This window comes from Bos indicus, chromosome 9 (assembly GCF_029378745.1).
Source record: "Bos indicus isolate NIAB-ARS_2022 breed Sahiwal x Tharparkar chromosome 9, NIAB-ARS_B.indTharparkar_mat_pri_1.0, whole genome shotgun sequence".
NCBI lineage: Eukaryota > Metazoa > Chordata > Mammalia > Artiodactyla > Bovidae > Bos > Bos indicus.
Window position 1 is genome coordinate 90055811 of NC_091768.1, and position 21649 is coordinate 90077459.

The 21649-nt window shown below is 43.9% G+C and overlaps 1 protein-coding gene across 2 annotated transcripts in view; it reads right to left on the bottom strand.

Moving 5' to 3' along the window:
• SYNE1 (spectrin repeat containing nuclear envelope protein 1) overlaps positions 1 to 18703 on the bottom strand; it is a 505866-nt gene extending 487163 nt beyond the window's left edge. The window contains exons 1-2 of one of the 2 annotated variants that reach the window (XM_070796399.1): positions 18213 to 18703; positions 7926 to 8217 (exon numbers count right to left, since the gene is read on the bottom strand). In XM_070796399.1, the coding sequence (XP_070652500.1) occupies positions 7926 to 7992 (67 nt within the window). In that variant the 5' untranslated portion in view covers positions 7993 to 8217; positions 18213 to 18703. Of the gene's footprint in view, positions 1 to 7925; positions 8218 to 17702; positions 17971 to 18212 lie in introns of those variants that run through there. The other variant, XM_070796398.1, reaches the window with a different exon arrangement.
• Between the last annotated feature and the right edge of the window lie 2946 nt (positions 18704 to 21649).

The following is a 21649-nucleotide window of genomic DNA, read 5'->3' on the forward strand; positions in this document are numbered from 1 at the left end:
CTAATCAACGTATCAGGCACTGGCAGGAATTTGACCTAATTTCTGCCTTCAAGGTATTTATCCTCTGAGTGGGTGGATTAGACACGACACGTGCCATAATGCAAAGCAGTACCAACAATGGACATAAGAGTGCAACAAGGTATTTAGAAAGAGGGGAGAGAGTTTCCAATTGTATTGGCAGTAAGGTCTTCATTGCGGACACTGTATTTAGATTGGGCCTTGAAGATAAGTGGAGTTTTCAGTGTAGTCTTTTCCAACGCTGTCCCAGCTGGAGACAGAAAAATCATACATCTTGAGAGCACTGCTAGTGTCATCTGACAGACATCTGGGGCCAGGTAGGGATTCAGAGGGGACAAATGCCAGACAGTTAAGATGGAATTAGAATAGGATGCCAAGCCAAGAAGTTGGGATTTGATAGGGAGACCAAGAGTCTAGGAAGAATTTCATCATGAATGTAACGAAATTAGTAGTATGTTAACGAGAATTAATTTGGAGGCAAAGTGTAGGAATATTTTATGTTTTATTGGTAAGCCTTAGAAACCCTTATGTTTAAAGGCCTGCCACACACTGTATCAATAGCAAGAAAGTGCACCCATACCCCATGTCAAATACACTTTATACATAAATAATGTTTGAATTGGCTGGATTTACATTTGACTAGTTCACATAATTTTAGCATTTCCAGTGGTCATGTATGGATGTGAGAGTTGGACTGTGAAGAAAGCTGAGCGCCGAAGAATTGATGCTTTTGAACTGTGGTGTTGGAGAAGACTGTGTTGCGAGTCCCTTGGACTGCAAGGAAATCCAACCAGTCCATTCTAAAGGAGATCAGTCCTGCGTGTTCATTGGAAGGACTGATGCTGAGGCTGGAACTCCAATACTTTGGCCACCTCATACGAAGAGTTGACTCATTGGAAAAGACCCTGATGCTGGGAGGGATTGGGGGCAGGAGAAGGGGATGACAGAGGATGAGATGGCTGGATGGTATCACTGACTTGATGCACATGAGTTTAGGTGAACTCTGGGAGTTGGTGATGGACAGGGAGGCCTGGCATGCTGCGATGAGTTGCAAAGAGTCGGACACGACAGCGACTGAACTGAACTGAACTGAAATCCTTGCTAATTTTGACTTAGCAGTTTACTTTTTCTATTTGAGAGTCAATATTTTTACAAGCCTTTAAAAATCCTGAAGGCCCCAGGCACTTTCACCATAATACATAGTGGATAAAAAGGCTCTGCAAAAGGAAAGGCTTTCAGGACAGGGCATTATACAAATGTAAACACTTTGATACATTTAAAAGTAATAGGAGGGTGTAATATACCTTTAGGAAGGAGAAATGTGTTTAAAGCACTATAGTTACAAAAACCATGTACATATCTGAGGAGTCAATATAGTCACCCACTCAGGCTGGACATGTGTCCTTAAAATGATTTTATGGTCAAAACCCAATTCTGATTAAAACTCAGAAAAAAGATTTTTTAAAAGGAGGCAAATAAAGTAGGATCCAATTTAAATGGTTTCTTCCTTTGTTTTAACATATGTTTTGACTAATTTCATTTTCAGTTCTTTAATTTAGAGATCATGATTTATCTATTCATTCATCAAATAGTTATTGAACTAATATGTTCCGATATATCCCTGTTTTGTGACAAGTTTTGTGTTATATTTAAATTTGAGATGCTACCATATAATATCCATTATAGGAAGAAAAAGATTAAAAGGAGAAGTTCAACCTAGATGTGATAAATGGATCTTTGACACTACTTTGTACTTTAATAAGAAGAGTCATTAAGTCAGAGTAACAAAGTATAAAACTTAATCTTCAAGGCACTATAAAAAATCAGAATCGTTACAAGATGACAAACTTTTACACTCTACCCAATGTTTAATGTTGTCAAAAGAAAATCAGTTATTCTACTTTTCAGTCATCTTCTTTTTTTAAGTCTGAGGTCTTTTATTTTTAACAGTAAAATGAACAAAAACAGTATCTGTAGGAAATACTATATGTAGCCAAAAAAGTTTAACATTGCTCCTAAAAACAATTTTAGGGGAAGGTCATGATTATGTTTTTTGAACAGTTAGCGAATTTCAGAGCTACATCTCCAAGAGTAAGTGTTTACCCCCTTTCTCATTTGTTTCTCTTTGAATTTATTCACAATGTTTAAAAATCAAAGCTTAGGGTCTTCCCTGTGGCTCAGCGGTGGAGTCCACCTGCCAATGCAGGAGACATGGGTTTGAGGTTTGATCTCTGATCTGGAAAGATCCCACATTTCGTGGAGCACCTAATAAGCCTGTGCACCACAACCACTGAGCCTGTGTTCCAGACCCCAGGAAGTGCAACAACTGAGTCCGTGGGCAGCAGCTACTGAAACCCGCGCACCCTAGAGCCCGTGCTCTACAAGAGAAGCCACTGCGATGAGAACCCCGTGCTCTGCAACAAGAGAGCAGCACCCACGCTCCAAAACTAGAGAAAAGCCCTCGTGACAAAAAAGACCCAGCATAGCCAAAAAAAATCAAAGTTTAACCTTACAATCAAGAATCCTTCTTTTTAATTGATCTCCGTGTGACACTCTAGCATGCCCATCTGGTCTTCTCTGGCATTTACCTCTTGCTCTTCCAAGTTGCATGAATGCTATCCTGCCTTGAAATAATCAACACTGATACTTTATATAAAAATCTTTCTAGATGATCTTCAAATGAAAACAATGTAATTGATAAAAGTCAGTCAACAAACCCTTTTAAAGCAAACATTATGCAGAAGCCCTAGAGAAAATGCAAAAGCCTTAACCTCTTGTCACTCTCTTAAAGAAATTTATGATCTGAACAGTTCAACATTTACTTTTTCAGATGTGATTATAAACTAAAGTAGCTTCCCAGCTGGCACTAGTGGTAAAGAACCCACCTGCCAATGCAAGAGATGTAAGAGACGCAGGTTCAATCCCTGAGTTGGGAAGATCGGGCTTCCCTTGTAGCTCAGTCGGTAAAGAATCTGCCTGCGATGCAGGAGACCCGGGTTTGATTCCTGCATTGGGAAGATCCTCTGGAGAAGGAAATGGCAAAAAACTCCAGTATTCTTGCCTGGAGAATCCAATGGACAGAGGAGTCTGGCAGGCTACAGTCTATGCAGTCACAAGAGTCAGAAATGACTTAGCAACTAACCCACCACCACAAACTAAAGTGACTCCATGAGCCACCTGTTAAACAGATTCCCTTGGTCAGCCTTTAGGCTTCCCGGGAGGTTCAGTGGTAAAGAATCCTCCTGCCAATGCAGGAGACATGGGTTCAATCCCTGGGTCAGGAAGATCCCCTGGAGAACTAAATGGCAACCCACTCCAGTATTCTTGCCTTGGAAATCCCATGGACAGAGGAACCTGGCATGCCATAGTCCATGGGATTGCAAAGAGTCAGACATGACTTAGCAACTAAACAACATAGTAAGTCTTTTAAGAGCAGAAAATGTATGTACATATTATGCGCAATTAAAATTTAATGCCCTATACTATGCCAGTGTCTACTATTTTCTTTTATTTAAATATTAAAATGCTTATATTTAAATTGATGAAAGTTACATAAACATTCATTTTTCTTAACAGCAAATGAAACTCTGCATTGCAGTCTGTCTGCTTATCCATAATTCAGGATCCCAGCCTAAAACATTAAGCCCAAACAAGCACAAATATTGGCAAAGGTGAAATATTGAACTGCTACAGTAGGAGCATAAATTATTATGTCACAATCTGTGCATGCACTTTAATTTCCTAGCACTGGAAACAAAAACTAAGACAAAAAAAACAGACAACAATTATAAATGTAAACTAAATAAGTAAGAGAGAAAAGCCAAGGTGTCATTATTCAAATCTCCACACTTTTTATTCATTATTTATGGAGCTGATATGACAATAAAATCCAAGAAGGGGGGGAAAAAAAACCCTTAGTTATGTGGATTATCTATCCAGGCAAAGTAATGAGGATTATAGAAGAATGTTCTTATGGAACTGAACTTTGAAAATATTAATAGTAACTCTGATTCTATTTAAGTTAATAGAAATAAAAGAGTATATAATAGAAGAGTCATGTCGCACTCTTTGCAATCCCATGAACTGCAGCCCGCCAGGCTCTTCTGCCCATGGGATTCTCCAGGCAAGAATATTGAAGTGGGTAGCCATTCTCTTCTCCAGGGGATCTTCCTAACCCAGGGATTGAACCAGGGCCTCCCACACTGCAGGCCGATGCTTTACCATCTGAGACACCAGAGAAGCCCAATAGAAATTTACTTTTCCTCAAAGAAATTTCACTCATTTGTCTTAATTATCTGGGCAATAATGGCGGCCCCTCGTTTATTAGGATCTTGGTCATTGGTTTGGAGATTCTAACAGGCAAGAACAGTTACTCAATACCCTTGGCAGAAGACGGGTCTCCTCCATCAGAGGAGGCTGACTCTTCTCTGGGCTCAGAGCAACAGTAAGAAATAGTGAGAGCTAAGCTGAGGAGGAAACCTCTCTGGCTGAATCAGCAGAATTAACCCAGGAGATCCATAGGTTAGCAGAGAAGTCCTCCTGATCAACTTTCCTTCCACCTCTGCCGTTTGGCTTCCACTAATGCAGGTTCGATGGGTAGCATCTTGTAGCTAAGCAGACCTTACATTTCCCTGTTGCCAATTAACCTATTTTATGAAGCACTTGATGCTAACAGTTAATGATACCTAGTGCAAAGGAATTTTCTCTCCTGAATTGTAAGGTTTACTGTGCTAAATGTGTCAGGTACCCTTAAGACATGTTATAACTCTTATACTACAAAGAAAAAAAATTATACAGCAAGTACAGTCCATTATGTAATAAAATGACTAGCTTTATACAGTATAGAATATATTAAAAAGTTAACATTCCTCCCCAAATTTGCATGATGAGCCCAATGTGTGACAAACCGTTAGGCTCAATCTTCTCATCCAATTTTCTTCTGACTACTGGGACAATTTGTCACGTGACAGTGTTCGCAGTTTTAAAAGCACTTTTTGTCTGTTATCTCACTGAGCTTGACAACAATCTTGAGAGAGCTAAGCAAGGTAAAAACAGTCCACCTTTTGCAAGTGGGGGTCCCTAAACTCAGATGTGAATTAGGACATTTATCATCACAGGCCTAAGGTGGGGTGAGGGTGGGGCTCCAGGACTTTCCCATACTTCACTCACCTCTCAAGAAAAACCACTTAGGTCCCCACCCACAAGAACAAACAAAACACTGAGGCATCAGTACCCTTCTCTCTCCTCTCACCCCTAAACATTACCTTAATTAAATATTTTTAGTGAAGCACAGTCACTATACAATATTATATATTATACGTATATAATATAGTGACTCACAATTTTTAAAGGTGATACTCCATCTTCCAGATGGGAGGGACTGGCTGTGGGGAAAACTGGGTCTTGCTCCGGTGGGCAGGGCCATGCTCCGTAAATCCAATTTTCTGCTGCTGGGTGGGGCTGCGCTCTCTCCCTGTAGTTTGGCCTGAGGCAGTCCAGTTCTGCAATCTGCAGACTCTGAAGTGAAGTCGCTCAGTGTCCGACTCTGCGATCCCGTGGACTATAGCCTACCAGGCTCCTCTGTCCATGCAATTCTCCAGGCAAGAATACTGGAGTGGGTTGCCATTTCCTTTTCCAGGGGATCTTCCCGACCCAGGGATCGAACCCAGGTCTCCTGCATTGCAGGCAGATGCTTTACCATCTGAGCTACCAGGGAAATCCCTGCAGACTCTATGGTAGGGCTAATGGTGATCTCCTTCAAGAGGACTTATGCCAACACGCCACGCCTCCCAAGACCACTGCTGCCATGCCCCTGACCCCCGTGGCAGCCAACTGTCGACTCCATCGATAGCTATCATAAAACACTGGCTAATTTCCGGGTGGGCTACAATACATCCTTGTAGATTACTTATTTTATACATAAGTTTGTACCTTTTACTCTCCTGGCCCTATACTGCCCCTCCCCTCTGCCTTCTCCCCACTGGTATCCACTAGTTTGCTCTCTATATCTATGAGTCTGCTTTTTTTTTGTTATATTCATAGTCTGTTGTAGTTTTTTTAGATCCCACATGTAAGTAATATCCTATAGCATTTGTCTTTCTCTGTGTGATTTATTTCACTTAGCATAATGCCCTCTAAGTTCATTCTTGTTGCTGTACTACAAAAAGTAAATAAAATAAAACACTGAGGCATGTATTTTTCTCTCCTCTCATCCCCAACCACTACCTTAATAAAAGAACTTTCATTCAAACCAAAGTAAGTATAAAGAGAAGCGTGTTCATAGGACCATGATCTAATTCTGAATTAAGTGTTTTGAAATTTACTGTCTACAACTTTCCACTGTTGTCAGTATATATCTTATCCAGAGAAATTTCACATTTAATCACTCAAAGGATAATCTGCTTTATTACCTAATTATCTTCCTCACACTTTTGCTTATCAATCCATCATTTTGAAGCTGAGGTTACTGAGGCACAAAATGGTTCAGTCCTTTGCACACAGGCGAACATAGACAGTGGACTGGAACTCCAAGTTCAGTGTTCCATCCGCCCAAGAAAAGATACACAACTTAAACTGCAGATCCTTGGCACTGGACAGACCCAATCGGAGGTTTTTTAAGCCTGTGGAGGAGGTTTCTGCACATACTAAGCAATGATCAGTCCTTCATCCACCCGGGTTCTTTCCAGCAGGACAAGTGGGATTTTTCAATAATCAATGTGAAACAAGTACCACCTGCACTGACGCAGCACAAATCAGCCCAGGCAGACAAATGCGGGTGGGGGCCACACAACTGCATCTGACTGCTTCAGTCAGATTGCCCATCTCTGTTCAGGCAAGAAGAACATTCAGCTCCACTGATCACCTGATTTTCTATAACTGGAAGCGTGTACCAGGTCATGAACACCCAGATGTAGTAGTTCAGTCTGTATTTGAAAGTCAAAAGTGCCCAACTGGAAATAACCACAATGCACATTAAATGCATTATAAGCAAGGAAAGTCGGGCTTTCCCACTTAATGTGATGGCTATGGTGCCAAGCCACATGCTCACTGGCTGGAGACACTAGGAAACCTAAAAGCCAAGCTACTGCATTATGTTCAAGCTCCCTTGACAAAGATTAGAGCAAAACCGTGCTAAGTATGGATATTTTTATATCCTGAAAATAGCCACGTGAAGCCTGAGAGAAGAGATGACTGTGACAAAGAAGCAATATTTTTATATATGCGTCCATGATTTTTTTTTGTGATTCCAGGAATACACGTATTAAAGAAAATTCAGAATTAGAAATTCATCTATCAGCTTCCATAACATTTCACTGCTAACTCTCTTCTATAAAACAGTTCGCTGTCCGAGAAGAACACAGGTAAGGGACATGGTTCCAGTCCATCCAGGCTACTAGTCACTGACCTCATCTCATCACACGACCCCTCTGGATCTCTTTGTCTCTTTTTACTGACAGACTTTCTAAATATCTAAGAGCTTTCTCCCTGGGATAAGGGAACCACTTGACTACGGCACACAGTTATCTGCTCACCACTGTCATGATATCCTTATCAGGGCCTTGTCATGCCGCTGCGTCTTCATCTCTTATTGAAGGATAGGTTGCCTATAACTCGGAATTCCCATATGGACACTGGATTAAGAGCCATTAAGGTCACGCTCACCCAGACACAAAACCAAAACAGGAGCTTTGTCTTTTTTTCTACTTAAAGAAGACGGCATCTTAAAATAGCGTGGATACTAGTTTGAAAACATTAGGATAAAAGCCATCATTGTTATCCCCTTGCTGTAGTTTCATAAAACTGAATAAAAAGGCAAGCAGATTTGGAAAGAATCTGAGATAAGTCAGTATTGCAAATTTAGAGCCTCTAATAAAATAAAACAAAAAACCCTCGAAGCGTTTTTTTACCTTGCAGCCTCTGCATCACGTTGGCGATGTCCCGAGGGGCCCGCGAGGCTGCCCTGGAGGCGGCCATGGCTGCGCCTGAGGACGGAACCACCACGGGAGACTCTGTGTCCGGCCAGGTGTGTCCCTACACCACTCCAGAAAACATACTTGAAGTTCTCCGGTTCTTTCAAGTGACAGACGATTGCCAAGTCCCAGGCACTCACAGCAGTCCGGGAGGAAATCTCCCAGAGATCCAACCACTTCTTTTTCTTCTCTTGCTTTAAGACTGTCTTCTCAGGATGAACTCAGGATTCTGAAAACCAAATAGAAAAAAAAAGGTTCAATATTTTTCAAAATATCAATATAGGTCACACAAGTGCAAAAAGTAGAACTATGCTTATTTAATTTGAAGAGATGATTCATTACCAAGTGAAATGACTAATGTAAAAATACTTAAAAATCTATAAAGTGGTAGGCAAATATGAGGGCTTCCCAGGTGGCTCGGGGCTAAAGAATCTTGCCAATGCAGGAGATGCAAGAGGCGCAGGTTCAATCCCTGAGTTGGGACGATCCCCTGGAGTAGGAAATGGCAAGCCACTCCAGTATTCTTGCCAGGAAAATTTCACAAACAGAGGAGTCTGGCAAGCTACAGTCCATGGGGTCTCAAAGAGTTGAACCCTACTGAGCACAGCATAGCACAGGCCAAATGTGAGAAATTCCCATGATGCTTGATAAAATAAACAAACACTTGAAACATACACAATAAATTTGTCTGCTAAAAGGAGAAGTGTTCACGTTTTTCTATGTTTTCTTTTTAAACTAGTCTTTTTTTCACCAAGCTATGAAAATAAAAGTACTTTTACCCAAAACACCAAGCATTTCTCAATATTCACAAGTTCTCTTATCTGGGTTGTTTTAGCCGGTTTTGCACGCCTACTCTGCTCTGTTTTGTCTGTACACTTTTCAGGAATGAGATCAGATCTTAGCTCCTAAAATTTGATGAACTGAAACAGGATAAATATAAAATTTCCTGTTCAATTGCTAAGTCCTGTCTGATTCTTTGTGACCCTGTGAACTGCAGCACTCCAGGCCTCCCTGTTGAGTTTGAGACTCTGTCATTTAAAGAGACAAACGGGTTTGATTTCATTTTTTCCTCCCCATAGAAAGATTCTAAAGTAAACTGTAAGGCCGTGGTGGGGTTGAGGGCTAAGCAAGAGAGGACATTTTTCTTCTAACCTCTTCCTGAATTCTCTGCTTTGGTCAAGTCTAATTCATCATGTTGGACTGGGGAAGCAAAACGGAAGTAGGAGAGCAGCTGATGAAATCTTGACATTGAGACACGTGCTTTGAACAAGGATTTCCTCACCCTGTTGCTGCTGCTGCTAAGTTGCGTCAGTCGTGTCCGACTCTGTGAGATCCCAGAGACAGCAGCCCACCAGGCTCCCTTGTCCCTGGGATTTTCCAGTCAAGAATACTGGAGCAAGTTGCCATTTCCTTCTCCAACGCATGCATGCATGCTAAGTCGCTTCAGTCGTGTCTGACTCCGTGCGACCCTATGGACAGCAGCCCACCAGGCTCCTCTGTCCACAGGATTTTCCAGGTAAGAATACTGGAGTGGGTTGCCATTTCCTTCTCCCTTCCTAACCCTAGGGTTGACAGAAGAAGAGGTCTTGCCATGAATAGGACAATTAATGACAGAAAGAGAAGGAGCGTGAAAAATGTACACAGAGAAAGAAATTTAACCAAGACGCCAAACCTAGGGGGCCGATGTGAGCACGACACTTTTACAATTCATACTCATCTCTGGGCTGTGATGATGAAGGTGAAGAAAGGAAATAGGGTGAGTCAGGGGAGAAGGGCAATAGCAAAATTGTAAAGAAAACAGTTCCTCTGTGCGGGGCAGTCCACTTTTAGCAAGAAAATAGGAAGAGTCTGTGAGGGCAATCAAACGTCATAACATGAATGTGTGGTCATAAAACCAGCAATATTTATGAAGAATTGGTTAAGTAATACACTGTAATTACAGATTACAACAGATTTTTAAAATAGCATTAATACTAGCATATACTGGTACCTGGCTGAATTGTATGAATAAGCTGAGAGCATCGTTTTTAGACTACCACCTTAAAAAGGATATAAAACACCCTACCCTGCTGCTACCTTGCACATTTCTGGGGCCAGAAAGAGTGTACTGGCCCCTTAACAAGTTCGGGGGCTGCGATGCAGTGAACAGCATTACCTCGTAAGAAGGTAAAGACAGATTTCTCTTGGCTACTTGCAAAGATACTGGAAGTAGGACCCAATATTTGACAGCTTCTGAGCTAGAGAGGTACCTGTGTGTGGGCAGCTCCCCCAGGGATTCTTAGAGAAGAAATAATTACTACCAGCCAGCCCTCATCCATCAAGATCTTAGTCCTGCTGGAGCTGTGTGCCCATTAGTAGCCTCCATGTCCTAGGGAAAAGCATTCCACAAGCCCACATACCAAAGCTACCTTAATTTGAAGACTGATGGACAGTGAGCAATGCCTGAAGGATCTTACAAATGGCTTTCCTAAACTGTTACAAATTAAGGTTCTCCAAATACAAGATCATAACTTTCTGAAGTCTAGCTAGCTAGCTACAGATATACTAGGTAGAAATGAGGGAAGAAATTCATTTTAATTTAGCTACCCAATGCCAGACCCTGCTCAGCACTGGATTTCACAGATGATTAAGACAAGGCCCCTACCATCAATCAAGAATTAGAGAATTAAAAGGGATTTCTTCATGCCATTGCCTTACAGATCACCATGCTCCTAGCTCTTCTAAATCATGTTCATCTTCTCAGTGGAGTAATACTGAAATAGTTCCCTCTCTCCCTCCCTCCCTCTTTCTGTCTCTGTCTTTATTTTGATACCACATTGAACTCAAAGCAAAGTTTAAAGCAAAGAGGAACTAAAGAGCCTCTTGATGAGGTGAAAGAGGAGAGTGAAAAAGCTGGCTTAAAACTCAACATTCAAAAAACTAAGATCATGGCATCCAGTCCCATCACTTCTTGACAAACAGAAGGGGAAAAAGTGGAAACAGTGACAGACTTTCTTTTCCTGGGCTCCAAAATCACAGTGGACCATGACTGCAGCCATGAAATTAAAAGATGCTTGCTCCTTGGAAGAAAAGCTATGACAAACCTAGACAGTGTATTAAAAAGCAGAGACATCACTTTGCCAACAAAGGTCCATATAGTCAAAGCTATGGTTTCTCTGGTAGTCATGTAGGCATGTGAGAGTTGGACCATAAAGAAGGCTGAGTGATGAAGAATTGATGCTTTTGAACTGTGGTGTTGGAGAAGACTCTTGGGAGTCCCTTGGACTGCAAGGAGATCCAACCAGTCCATCCTAAAGGAAATCGACTCTGAATATTCATTGGAAAGACTGATGCTAAAGTTGAAGCTCCAATACTTTGGCCACCTGATGCAAAGAACTGACTCAATGGAAAAGACCCTGATGCTGGGAAAGACTGAGAGCAAGAGGAGAAGGGGATGACAGAGGATGAGATGGTTGGATGGCATCACTGATTCAATGGACATTACTTTGAGCAAACTCCAGGAGATAGGGAAAGACAAGGAAGCCTGGCATGCTGCAGTTCGTAGGGTCACAAAGAGTTGGACATGACTTAGCAACTGAACAACAACATTAAGCTCAGAATTTCTCTGTTTGAGTCCATCTTTAGTTCATGTACCTGGTGTTATTTCCACAGTATAACTAATACATTCTGAGTGCCAGAGTTCAGTGCTAGATAAACAGGATGAATACAACACGTAACCTATTGTTTGAGAAGCTTAGAATATAGAAAAGATAATTCAACAAAAAATCATGGCTAAGTGCAAATACAGAAATAAGGGATATAAAGCATAGGCAGTATACCAATTTGCAGGTTCTGAGAGTGTCCTGGGAGGGAACAGCTTCTGCCCTGAGCCTGGTAAAGGTGTTAGAGTTAATCAGGTGAAAAACATGGGATGCATTCCAGGCAGAATGAATAACTTGAGCAAAGGCATGGACACATGAAACAGCTTGACCAACAGACAGATAGTGAGGGACTCGACCAGGTGACATTCTGGGGCTGAAGCTGGAGAAGGAGGGAGCAGCCAGATGGCTGAGTGTTCTGCTCAGAAGTAGGTTCTGAGTCCCCAGGAGGCAACAGGAAACGCCGAGGGATTTTAAGCTGGAAGTGATCATGTGCAATTTAGATTATTCTAGCTACATTTTTAAAGGGTGTATTTGAGGTTAACAACACAAAGCTCCAGGAAGATCAGTTAGGAAAGCATCTTAGGGACCCAGCTGAAACATATGAGAGACTGTACAGGATAGTGAATGAATGGAGAGTAAAATCCAAAACATCTTAAGAAGGCAGGATATGCAGGACTTGCTGATTGGTGGGGGAGGGGAGACGGGAAGTGGGAAGTGGGGTCCTCAGGGGATCTTGAGGACTCTCAGGGTTCTGACTTGAGATTCTGTGTGGGCCATGGGCTGAGTTCAGCACTAGAGTGGCTGTGCAAGTTATTATTTCCCCAAACTCTGCCTTTCATACCCTCACATTCTTGCTAAGCAGTTTCTTGATGACTCCTTCACACTCTCAGCTAATGTAACCCAAAGGCTTCCTGGACCCAGGACCCACACTGCGTGTGAAGCCACACCTAGACGCAGCACACTTTCAGCAACTCCATTTCTTCTGCATCAACAATCCACACTCTGATAAGAGCGATTCATCTTATATCCCTCACCAATGAGTCTCATCTCCCTCTAACCAGGCTGTGAACCTTTTGCAGGCACAGAGATCACAACTATTATTGCTTTGACATCCTAACCATTGATATCAACTACATCCCTGAACACATCCTAGCCCCTAAAACATATTTCTGTTTTATTGAACAATGTTCACATTACTTTACCTCTGCAGGGCAACCCCCAGAAAACTTGTTCCTCCCTACAGTAAAAGATGTTGATGCAACATCCTTCCCTTTTTAGGCATGAGATTAAATATTTTGCTTTCATCATTCATGTACACACATTATTTCCTACTTTGTGAAATTCTGATATTCTTGCTTTTTACTGATACTTAAATTTAAAGAGGAAAATATGCCCCTTTAATTTGATAAGAAATTTCAAATGAATCAAACAATGATCATAAAAGGAGGTTTTACAAGATATGTGCTCGGGAGGTTAGAAGATGTGAGTTTAAACTTAGCTTTGCTCTGATTGGGCTTCCCTGGTGGCTGACTGTAAAGAGTCTGCCTGCAAGGCAGCAGACCTGGGTTCTGTCTCTGGGTTGGGAAGATCCCCTGGAGAAGAGAATGGCAACCTATCCAGTATTCTTGCCTGGAGAATTTCTGGGACAGAGGAAACAATCCATGGGATCGCATAGAGTCGGGAACAATTGAGTGACTAACACTTTGTTCTGACAATCAGGATGATTCTGAGCCGGTTCTGTGTGGGGAGGTTCTCAGCAATGTCCTCAACAACCCCCTGACATGTGGAGGATGGTCCGCAGAAAGGTACAGACTCTGGACTAAAAAGACATGGAAGTGACTCTTAATTCTGCCTCTTCCTGCCCATGTGGGCATGACCTACAGAACCAGAACATCAGAGGAAGGTCCGGCACCATCAGTGAGCTCACTACCCCCAGGGTAATTAACAGTTTTTAATTGGGTGCAATATACTGTAGCGGGTAGAGGAGGAAGAGGTGGAAAGGGACTGGAAGAGAGAATTAGAGAGACATTGATGGGTCATGGACCAATTAATAGTCCTGAGACCGTCTCCAAATCCTCTCCAGAGAAGGAACTAAGATTACAAAGTGGCAAGCAACATCCACTACACCTAGCAGAGAGGTGAGATTCCTGTATTGATTATTTCATACAGAAATGCATTGAGAATTCACATGTAAAGGACACACTGCTACTGGGTAAACATCAGTAAACAAGATAGATAAGCCCCCTTAGAGTTTGTGTACCAGAGGGAAAGATGATATAAACAGCATTATAACAAAGTAGGTCATGTATTGTAATGGAAAAATGCAGGGTACTGTGGGAGCAAAGAGAACATCCAATCAATACCATCTGCTGCATTTATCGTGTGGGCTGCAGAGGGAATTTAGACGATCTACTGTCTGGGATCCTCCTGTCTGAACAATGGGCTCTTCTTAACCCTGAGACCTATGAAAAGCACAGGAGTGAATCATCACAACCTGACTTTTCCAGTCAAACAGAGTGGAATGGACTTTTCTGTCCATTCTAAGCAGAATGGACAACTGACTGCTAAAGCAGTCTCCTGTTGGTGCTCTTAAAAAAGAATTCCGTATCATCCCTGAATATCCACTGGAAGGACTGATGCTGAAGCTGAAGTTCCAATACTTTGGCCATCTGATAAGACAAGCCAGCTCATTAGAAAAGACCCTGATGCTGGGAAAGATTAAAGGCAAAAAGAGAAGGGGGTATGCAGAGGATGAGATGGCTAGATAGCATCACCAACTCAGTGGATGTGAATTTGATCAAACTCGGGGAGACAGACAAGGACAGGGGAGCCTGGCCTGCTGAAATTCATGGCGTCCCAAAGAGTCGAGCACGACGGTGACTGAACAACAACACTAGAAGAAACACTGCTAAGCCACAAGACTATATCTTTAGAAAATGTAACAAGTTTTTAAGTATTAGGAAACTACAGCAGAAAGTTACAACCTCTGAAACAACCAGAAATGATATGGCTCATTTCTAGGCAAAGAAGATGAACTGAGACCATAAAACATACACAGATTCACATCTGTATGTAGCACTTCATTAGCTGTCTCAATATGTACAACAGCACTCCTGTTAATACTTCCCTGGTGGCTCAGACGGTAAAGCGTCTGTCTACAACGCAGGAGACCCGGGTTCGATCCCTGGGTTGGGAAGATCCCCTGGAGAAGGAAATGGCAGTCCACTTCAGTACTATTGCCTGGAAAATTCCATGGACCGAGGAGCCTGGTAGGCTACAGTCCATGGGGTTGCAGAGAGTTGCACACGACTGAGCAACTTCACTTTCATTCCTGTTAAAATCCACTATTAAAAAATTTTGAAACCTAATAAATACATTTCAACACCCCCTTCTATCAGTCCTTAGCCGGAGTGAGTCACATAGTGTCTAATTTTACATTTAATTATTGTTTTTCTCTATGCATCCTTTAGTTATGGTACTAATTAATGAATACCAAGACAGCTAAATGGCTGGGGAAAAGAGGGATATCCTGTAGTCACTACAAATATATTACAACATCTGTGTACTGGCTATCAGTGTGTAGTGCTGGTAATTATTCACTGTTATGAACATTACACCTCCCCCCAAAAGAATCCACCTGCCAATATCAGGAGAGGTGGGTTTGATCCCTGGGTTGGGAAGATCTCTGGAGAAGGAAATGGCAACCCACTCCACTATTCTTGCCTGGAGAATCCCATGGACAGAGGAGTCCATTAAGTTGCAAAGAATCAGACGTGACCAAGCACCCACAATTCATGAATGTTACAGGGTAACAAACAAAAATTGGTCCTGTCCTTGGAAGAACAAATGTGCATGACAGATACTGTATCGTAATTGAACTTTCTTCGGTTCGCCTGGAGTGTAAATCCTGCCCAGAGATATCTGCTCCCCTTCCTCCCCAGCTTGGCTAGAGTCTAGACTGCACTCTGTGCCAAACAAAAGTTCTCACTGGTTTAGACCACAAGGAAGGACACATTTAACACTTTTAAGAGAAGATATGGACTTCCCTGGTGGCTCAGATGGTAACGCATCTGTCTAACAATGGGGGAGACCTGGGTTCAATCCCTGGGTCAGGAAGATTCCCTGGAGAAGGAAATGGCAACCCACTCCAGTACTCTTGCCTAGAAAATCCCATGGACCGAGGAGCCTGGTGCAGGCTACTGTCCATGAGGTTGCAAAGAGTCGGACACGACTGAGCGATTTCACTCACTTCACTTAAGAGAAGATAAGCAGATTTCCTCAAAGAGGCGTCTTGGGTTCAGACCACAGGGTGCGGCTGCAGTCTCTAGGCTGGTGCCGCCTGCCCTGCAGGAGAAGTTGTCACCAACCTTGCCCAGTCATGGGTTTCTCACATCCGGTTTCAGTGACACCTCCCTTCACCTCCAAGTAGCTGTGTGGGCTGCATAATTATCAGAAATCAGGTCCTACAGCAGCACCCTCCCCACTAAACACAGCAATGCTTGAACATTTTTAAACAGCAAACTACCTTTTCCCAATCCTTACTCCTTTGCAGAGAAGAATCAAGTGGGGGAAAAAAAATCTTACAACAAAAAAGAAATAAACCATTTTATGAAGAAATCATTAGTTAAGACAGATAAAAGTGAAGCTCTAATGTAATAACTGAGCAAGTATTTCCAAAGGCTAGCAATATTATTATCTGAGTCAGTCTGAGACTGTGGCTTTTATCTTCTGTGTGAAATAAATATATTCAGTTAACATTGATTGGGCACTTTTGTTCTCAATTTGCCACAAAGTAATAAACAGACTCAAAAATGCAAGACAAAATAGCAATGTTGTTTTATGACATCTTTCTGGTGATGTCAGGAACTTTTTATCCATCCTATTAATCTTTTTCCTCATGGAGAACAGCAAGCCTCTCCAAGAAGAATCCTCATGACTCATGGTTAAGTCAGCATTTTATACAGATGGGGGTCATATTAACAACCTTTGCTTAGTCGAAAATTATCATACTTTCTCTTGCACAAGTCTGGCTCTTGCATACAAATGCTTTCTTTGGAAAAGTGGATCTCAGATGAAGACAAAAATAGACAAGCATTAAGGAAGAGGGAGGGAAAAAAAATCATTCATTTTGAACTTTCTTAACATGCACAGAAAAATTTCAGATGCATACAGGTTTTCTACCCCCAACCGAAAAGCTCAGAAATGAACATTCTGGGATGCTAAACCTCACAGCTGGTGTCTCCCCACTGCCCCGAACGCCGTCACCCCTCCAGTCCACCCCCCTCAGCCGGCACCCCTGCTGAACCTGACTCTATTTATGAAAAAGGGCCTGAACTTGAAGCCCTTCAGATCTGTTATCCCAGATAGCCCTCCAAACCCCGTTTCTCAACCGGCTTTCTTTCCCTGATGGCTACTAGCTGCTTTATTTTACATTATTTTCGTGCCCTTTGCCATACACCTGCCACTCGGCGAACCACCATTTCACAGAACTCCCTCTGGCAGTGATGCAAAAAATCTGTCTGAAACGTGTCTTTCTGGAAAGGAGATGAAAGTTATCTTGCCCTCTAGCGTAGGCTCCGCCTGCCTGCCATCGCAGGCGACAGCTGGAGTAGTCTGAAGCCCCGGCCTCCTTGGTTCTTCAAGCCCCCGGGGCTGCACTACCCATGTCCCCTCCCCCAGCCCTTCCTAAAATAGTCAGTGGAGGAAGGGAGGCTCCTGGAATTTGTTCAACGCCCTACATCTCCCATCTGATAGTAGCAGCAGCCCCGACCATCGCAACAAGAGGGCGGCTGCCTTTTGCTTCTGCGTCTCTGGACCCCGGGAGAAGTGCCACAAGCGGAAATGTCAAGTCGGGGTTGGGGGGCGGATATTAATAGGGATATGTACGTAGGAGATGCTGGCAGTACGCCCCCCACCTCCGTATCTCCCTGAGTACCACACACGTACACACACCACCGCCACCATCACCACCTTCTCCCTCCCGTTAAGCACGCACGACTCGAACCTGCAAGTGAAAACTTGCTTACAATCTGTCTGCAATTTGTTCGGCTGGCACCCAAAGCCTCTCTCTTACCTTCTCTCTCTCGGGCTCGTCCAGGTGCCGGGCAGCGCAGCGAGCGAACCCGCGGCGGCCGGGCGCGCTGGGGGCCGGCGGCGGTGGCGGGAGCCGGAGCGCGCGGCTGCGGGGCTTTGCGGGGCGCCGGGCGGCCCCGGTGACCGAGGACGGCACGCCGGGGGCCAGCTCCCGGGCCGGTGGCGGATCGCCCGCCGCCGCGCTCCCGGGCCGCTCGCACGCTCACTCACTCCTGCGCCCAGCCGCTCGGAGACTCTGCCCTCCCTCGGCGAGCGGGTCCTCCTTCCGGGTGCACCCGAGGAGGGGGGGTTCAGGCCTCTCCCCAAGACCCGCCACCCCCCAACACCACCCCCCCGCACTGGGGTTCGGCTAGGGAAGGTCGGGGAGGTTCCCGACGCTGCCCGTGCGCCGCCACGCCCCTCCCCGCGCCCGGCGCCCGGCGCCCGGGATGCGCTGGTCCCCGGCACCGCTGGGGGCAGGCGCCCAGGCTCTCTCCCCGGCTTCCCCTACCTCCTGGAGATGCTCGGCCGCCTCCAGCGTCTTGCTGCAGCGGCAAAGGCTTTCCGCGGCTCTCTTCCTCGGGGAGCCTTTCCACCAGGTCCACCTCCCGGGGGGTCGAGGAGGAAAGAAATGGCCGAGAGCGCCGGGAAGGAGATGCTCTGCCCCAGCTGCTAACTTTTGCCTGGGATTTCCACCGCCCGGCTGACCTTTCAGGGCAGAACCTATCTTGAAAGGCTGGGGAGGTTCGCTGATGGTCCCAGGAAGGAAGTGATGCGGTTCACTGGGGACATTTCTCTGGCTCCTTTTCAATCAACTTTCGAAAAAGATCCTAACGGCTGACCTCTTCCGCAGCATGCAATTTAAGGAGACGGGTCAGACTATATAGGCTTTTGTTCTTGTGGTTTATAAAGCTTCGATTTCCGGAGGAGACATCCGACCTCTTGATATTTCTTCTTGGTTATTCGTCAATATGACGCTGGAGAACTGCCTTCAGGTTCTTCCCTCGCGCTCTCGGCGAGTCTGTCATCACAAGTCCTTCTCAAGGTGTCGAGGAGATCCTGGGGTTGCCGGGTAGCCTCCTGAAGAATGTATTTTGTTGTGGTTTTATGGTCTCCAAGCAAAGTCAAACACAGCCTCTCTTTACCAACAAGGAAGCCCAGGTCCAAGAGGACTGCAGGCAACAAACAATTACAGCTATGTTGCAAGAATCTTAAAAATAATAATTACTCTCAAATTTTCAATCTGAACAAATCGTTTTTTCCATTAGCTACGTTTGCAGAATGGGAGGCTGGAGCTTTTCAGTGGACAAAGTTTTTCTCTGCCGTCTGCCTTTCCCTAGCTCACTGCCAACACGCCACTCTTTAGCTTTGCATTTTCTTCGAAGGCCTTTCTTTCTGGATTCTAACAAAATAATAATATCTGAAATGAATCTAGTGAGTTAATCTGATGTGTTTCCTTGTGTTTACATATTTTAGAGACCAAGGAATGAATCTCTAATTGCAGAAACTGGTTGTGTCAGGGAGTCGGGCCTGGAGAGGGTGGTGTCAGGGGTCACTCTGAACATATCCTCTGCCTCAGGGTGACACTCCGCATGGCTGCCTAGAACACCTTGTCGAGGTGACCCACCATAGCCTAGTCATACAGTTACCACCCTCTGCCTGCATATAACTGGACTGAGATCCAAGCTGCAGACCTGTCACTCAGGAGGAGAGGGTGAGAGGGCAGCTGAGCTCTTCCTTGCAGTCTGTGCTTTCATCTAACCAACTCACCCACCAACTGAAACTCCTTCCCTAGACTTAGCTGCTCTTCTCCCGGGAGCAGACAGGCAGGAGCCTAGGGCTTTCTGGCTGGCATTGGTTGCCTGATGAACTGAATGTCCACTCTCAGCTCATTTTTATCCTCCACCGAAGGACTAAGCACATCATCGACTTTTGGGAAAGGCTTGTCTTTTTTCATAAACCCCAGGGAAGTGTGTTGTAGCTTCATTATTCGACTGTATTGTTCAAACACCTACCATATCCTAAATATTGTCCTAACTGTTGGAGCCACAATGGTGAACAAAACCAAACCTGGCTCCTGCCTTCACTGAGCTTCCAGTATAATCAGGAAGAGAGACATTGATCAAAAAAACATGCAAATAATTATAAAACCCCAGCTTCCAAAAGAAGGCGAATACTTTGAGAGCCTCCAATGAAAGGAATCAATTTAGTTTAAAGATCAGGAAGACTTTGCTAAGGAAGTGACTTTTGAACTGTGAGCTGCAGGAAAAGAAACTTGGACTAAGAGGAAGGCAGATAGACTGGGGTCTAGAGTAACACTCCAGGGCAAAGGATCCATGGAAGAAAAGCACATGGTGCTTTTGAAGAAGTGAAAACCCATGGGACTGCAGAAGAGAAAGCAAGGGAGGGAACAGGAGCTTCAGTGGAAAATGGGCCCCCTGAAACTCAAAACAAAGCGAAGGGCAGATTGTGGACGTCTTAAAAACCAGCCCAAAGAGATGGATCATTAGGGGAAGTCTTTACAGTGCTCGAAGTGGTGCAATGTGATAACACTTAAGTCTTGAAGCTTTTCCTTTGGCTACAATATGGAAAACAGATTAGAAGTGGGGCCAAAATGCGTAAAGGTGGACCAGTTAGGAAGTTGTATAGTAATCTTTTAAAAAGATCATAGCCCTCATCATTACGGTGATGGTGGTGGTGAAAGTGCATGGGTTCAAGGGATGTTTAATGGATAAAAAGAGTGTGAGACATAAGGTCGTCTGTGGCAGAAGGAAATCATAATAGTATAAAGTCTTGGATTTTGAAACAAGAAAGGCCTAAGCTTAAGTCTCAACTCCGTCATTAACTACCTGTGTGAATTTTAGCTAGTAATTTAACCTCTCACAAGCTCAGATTTTACAAACTCATAATCAGGATTATAACAGCGTATCTCATTCATAGGGCTGTTGTGGGGAGTAAATGAGCTAATATTGGCAAGATTTCATAGTTCAGAGCCTGGTGTGATCAGAAAGTACAGTATAGCTAATGTCATTTTTATAGTTATAGTTATTATTGCCATGATTCTAAACATTTAGATGTTTCTAAAGTTGGCAAATAAAGAAAATACCGACTCTGCTTTACAACAGGCTGATTGAACTGATTGCAACTAGAACACCAGTTTCTGAGAGCAGCAAAATAGAACCCATGGGGCCATCACAGGCTGAGAGACAGCAGTCTGAATAGCAACCTGATTTCCTCCTCCATGGAGCTCAAGGTCTGTCCTCTTCATCTGTCTATTCTTCAGACCCTCCAAGTTTACACAGAATCTTACTCCTAAGCATCATGGCAACAGGACCAACTATATCTCTTCTCTGCATTAATAGGAGGTGGAAAAGAACAGCAAAAAAGTGCCAACTGGTTTCAGTTCAGCATTATCCCAATGGGCGCATCACTGTGTTCCCTGTATTTGTAAAATAAACCCCAATGGCCATATGAAATAAACAGTGAATCCTTTATATGGCTATCCTTTCCCTTTTATGTAATTGTGTTAATACCATGGCAAAGATTTACCACAATTAAATGTGTTGTTGATTTATTGAAAGCAGCAACCCAGGGTCTTACCAGAGGTGCATCTTTCAGAGATCTGCACAAGTGAAATTCAGTAAGCGGGCCTCTTCTTCCACCTGCTTCCATTAGTCTCAAGTCCCTTCAAAACAAATTTCTATGCACAGTGCAGGGAAACACTAAACAAAATGGCTCTTGCTTCTTAGAGGTAAAGGGGCTTTGCCTTGTCTTGACGCCGTCAGTAATGGTCTGCTTGGCTTAGGCAGCCCCTCAGTGGTAATTGCCTCTGTGGAGTTAGTCTAAGAGTTAGACTCTGTGGAGTCTGCTAAGGAGAGGGGAAGGGCAGACAGGGAAGGAGGAAGGGGTTTACCTGAAGGAAAGCTCAGAAGGATGTGGGGTTCAAAG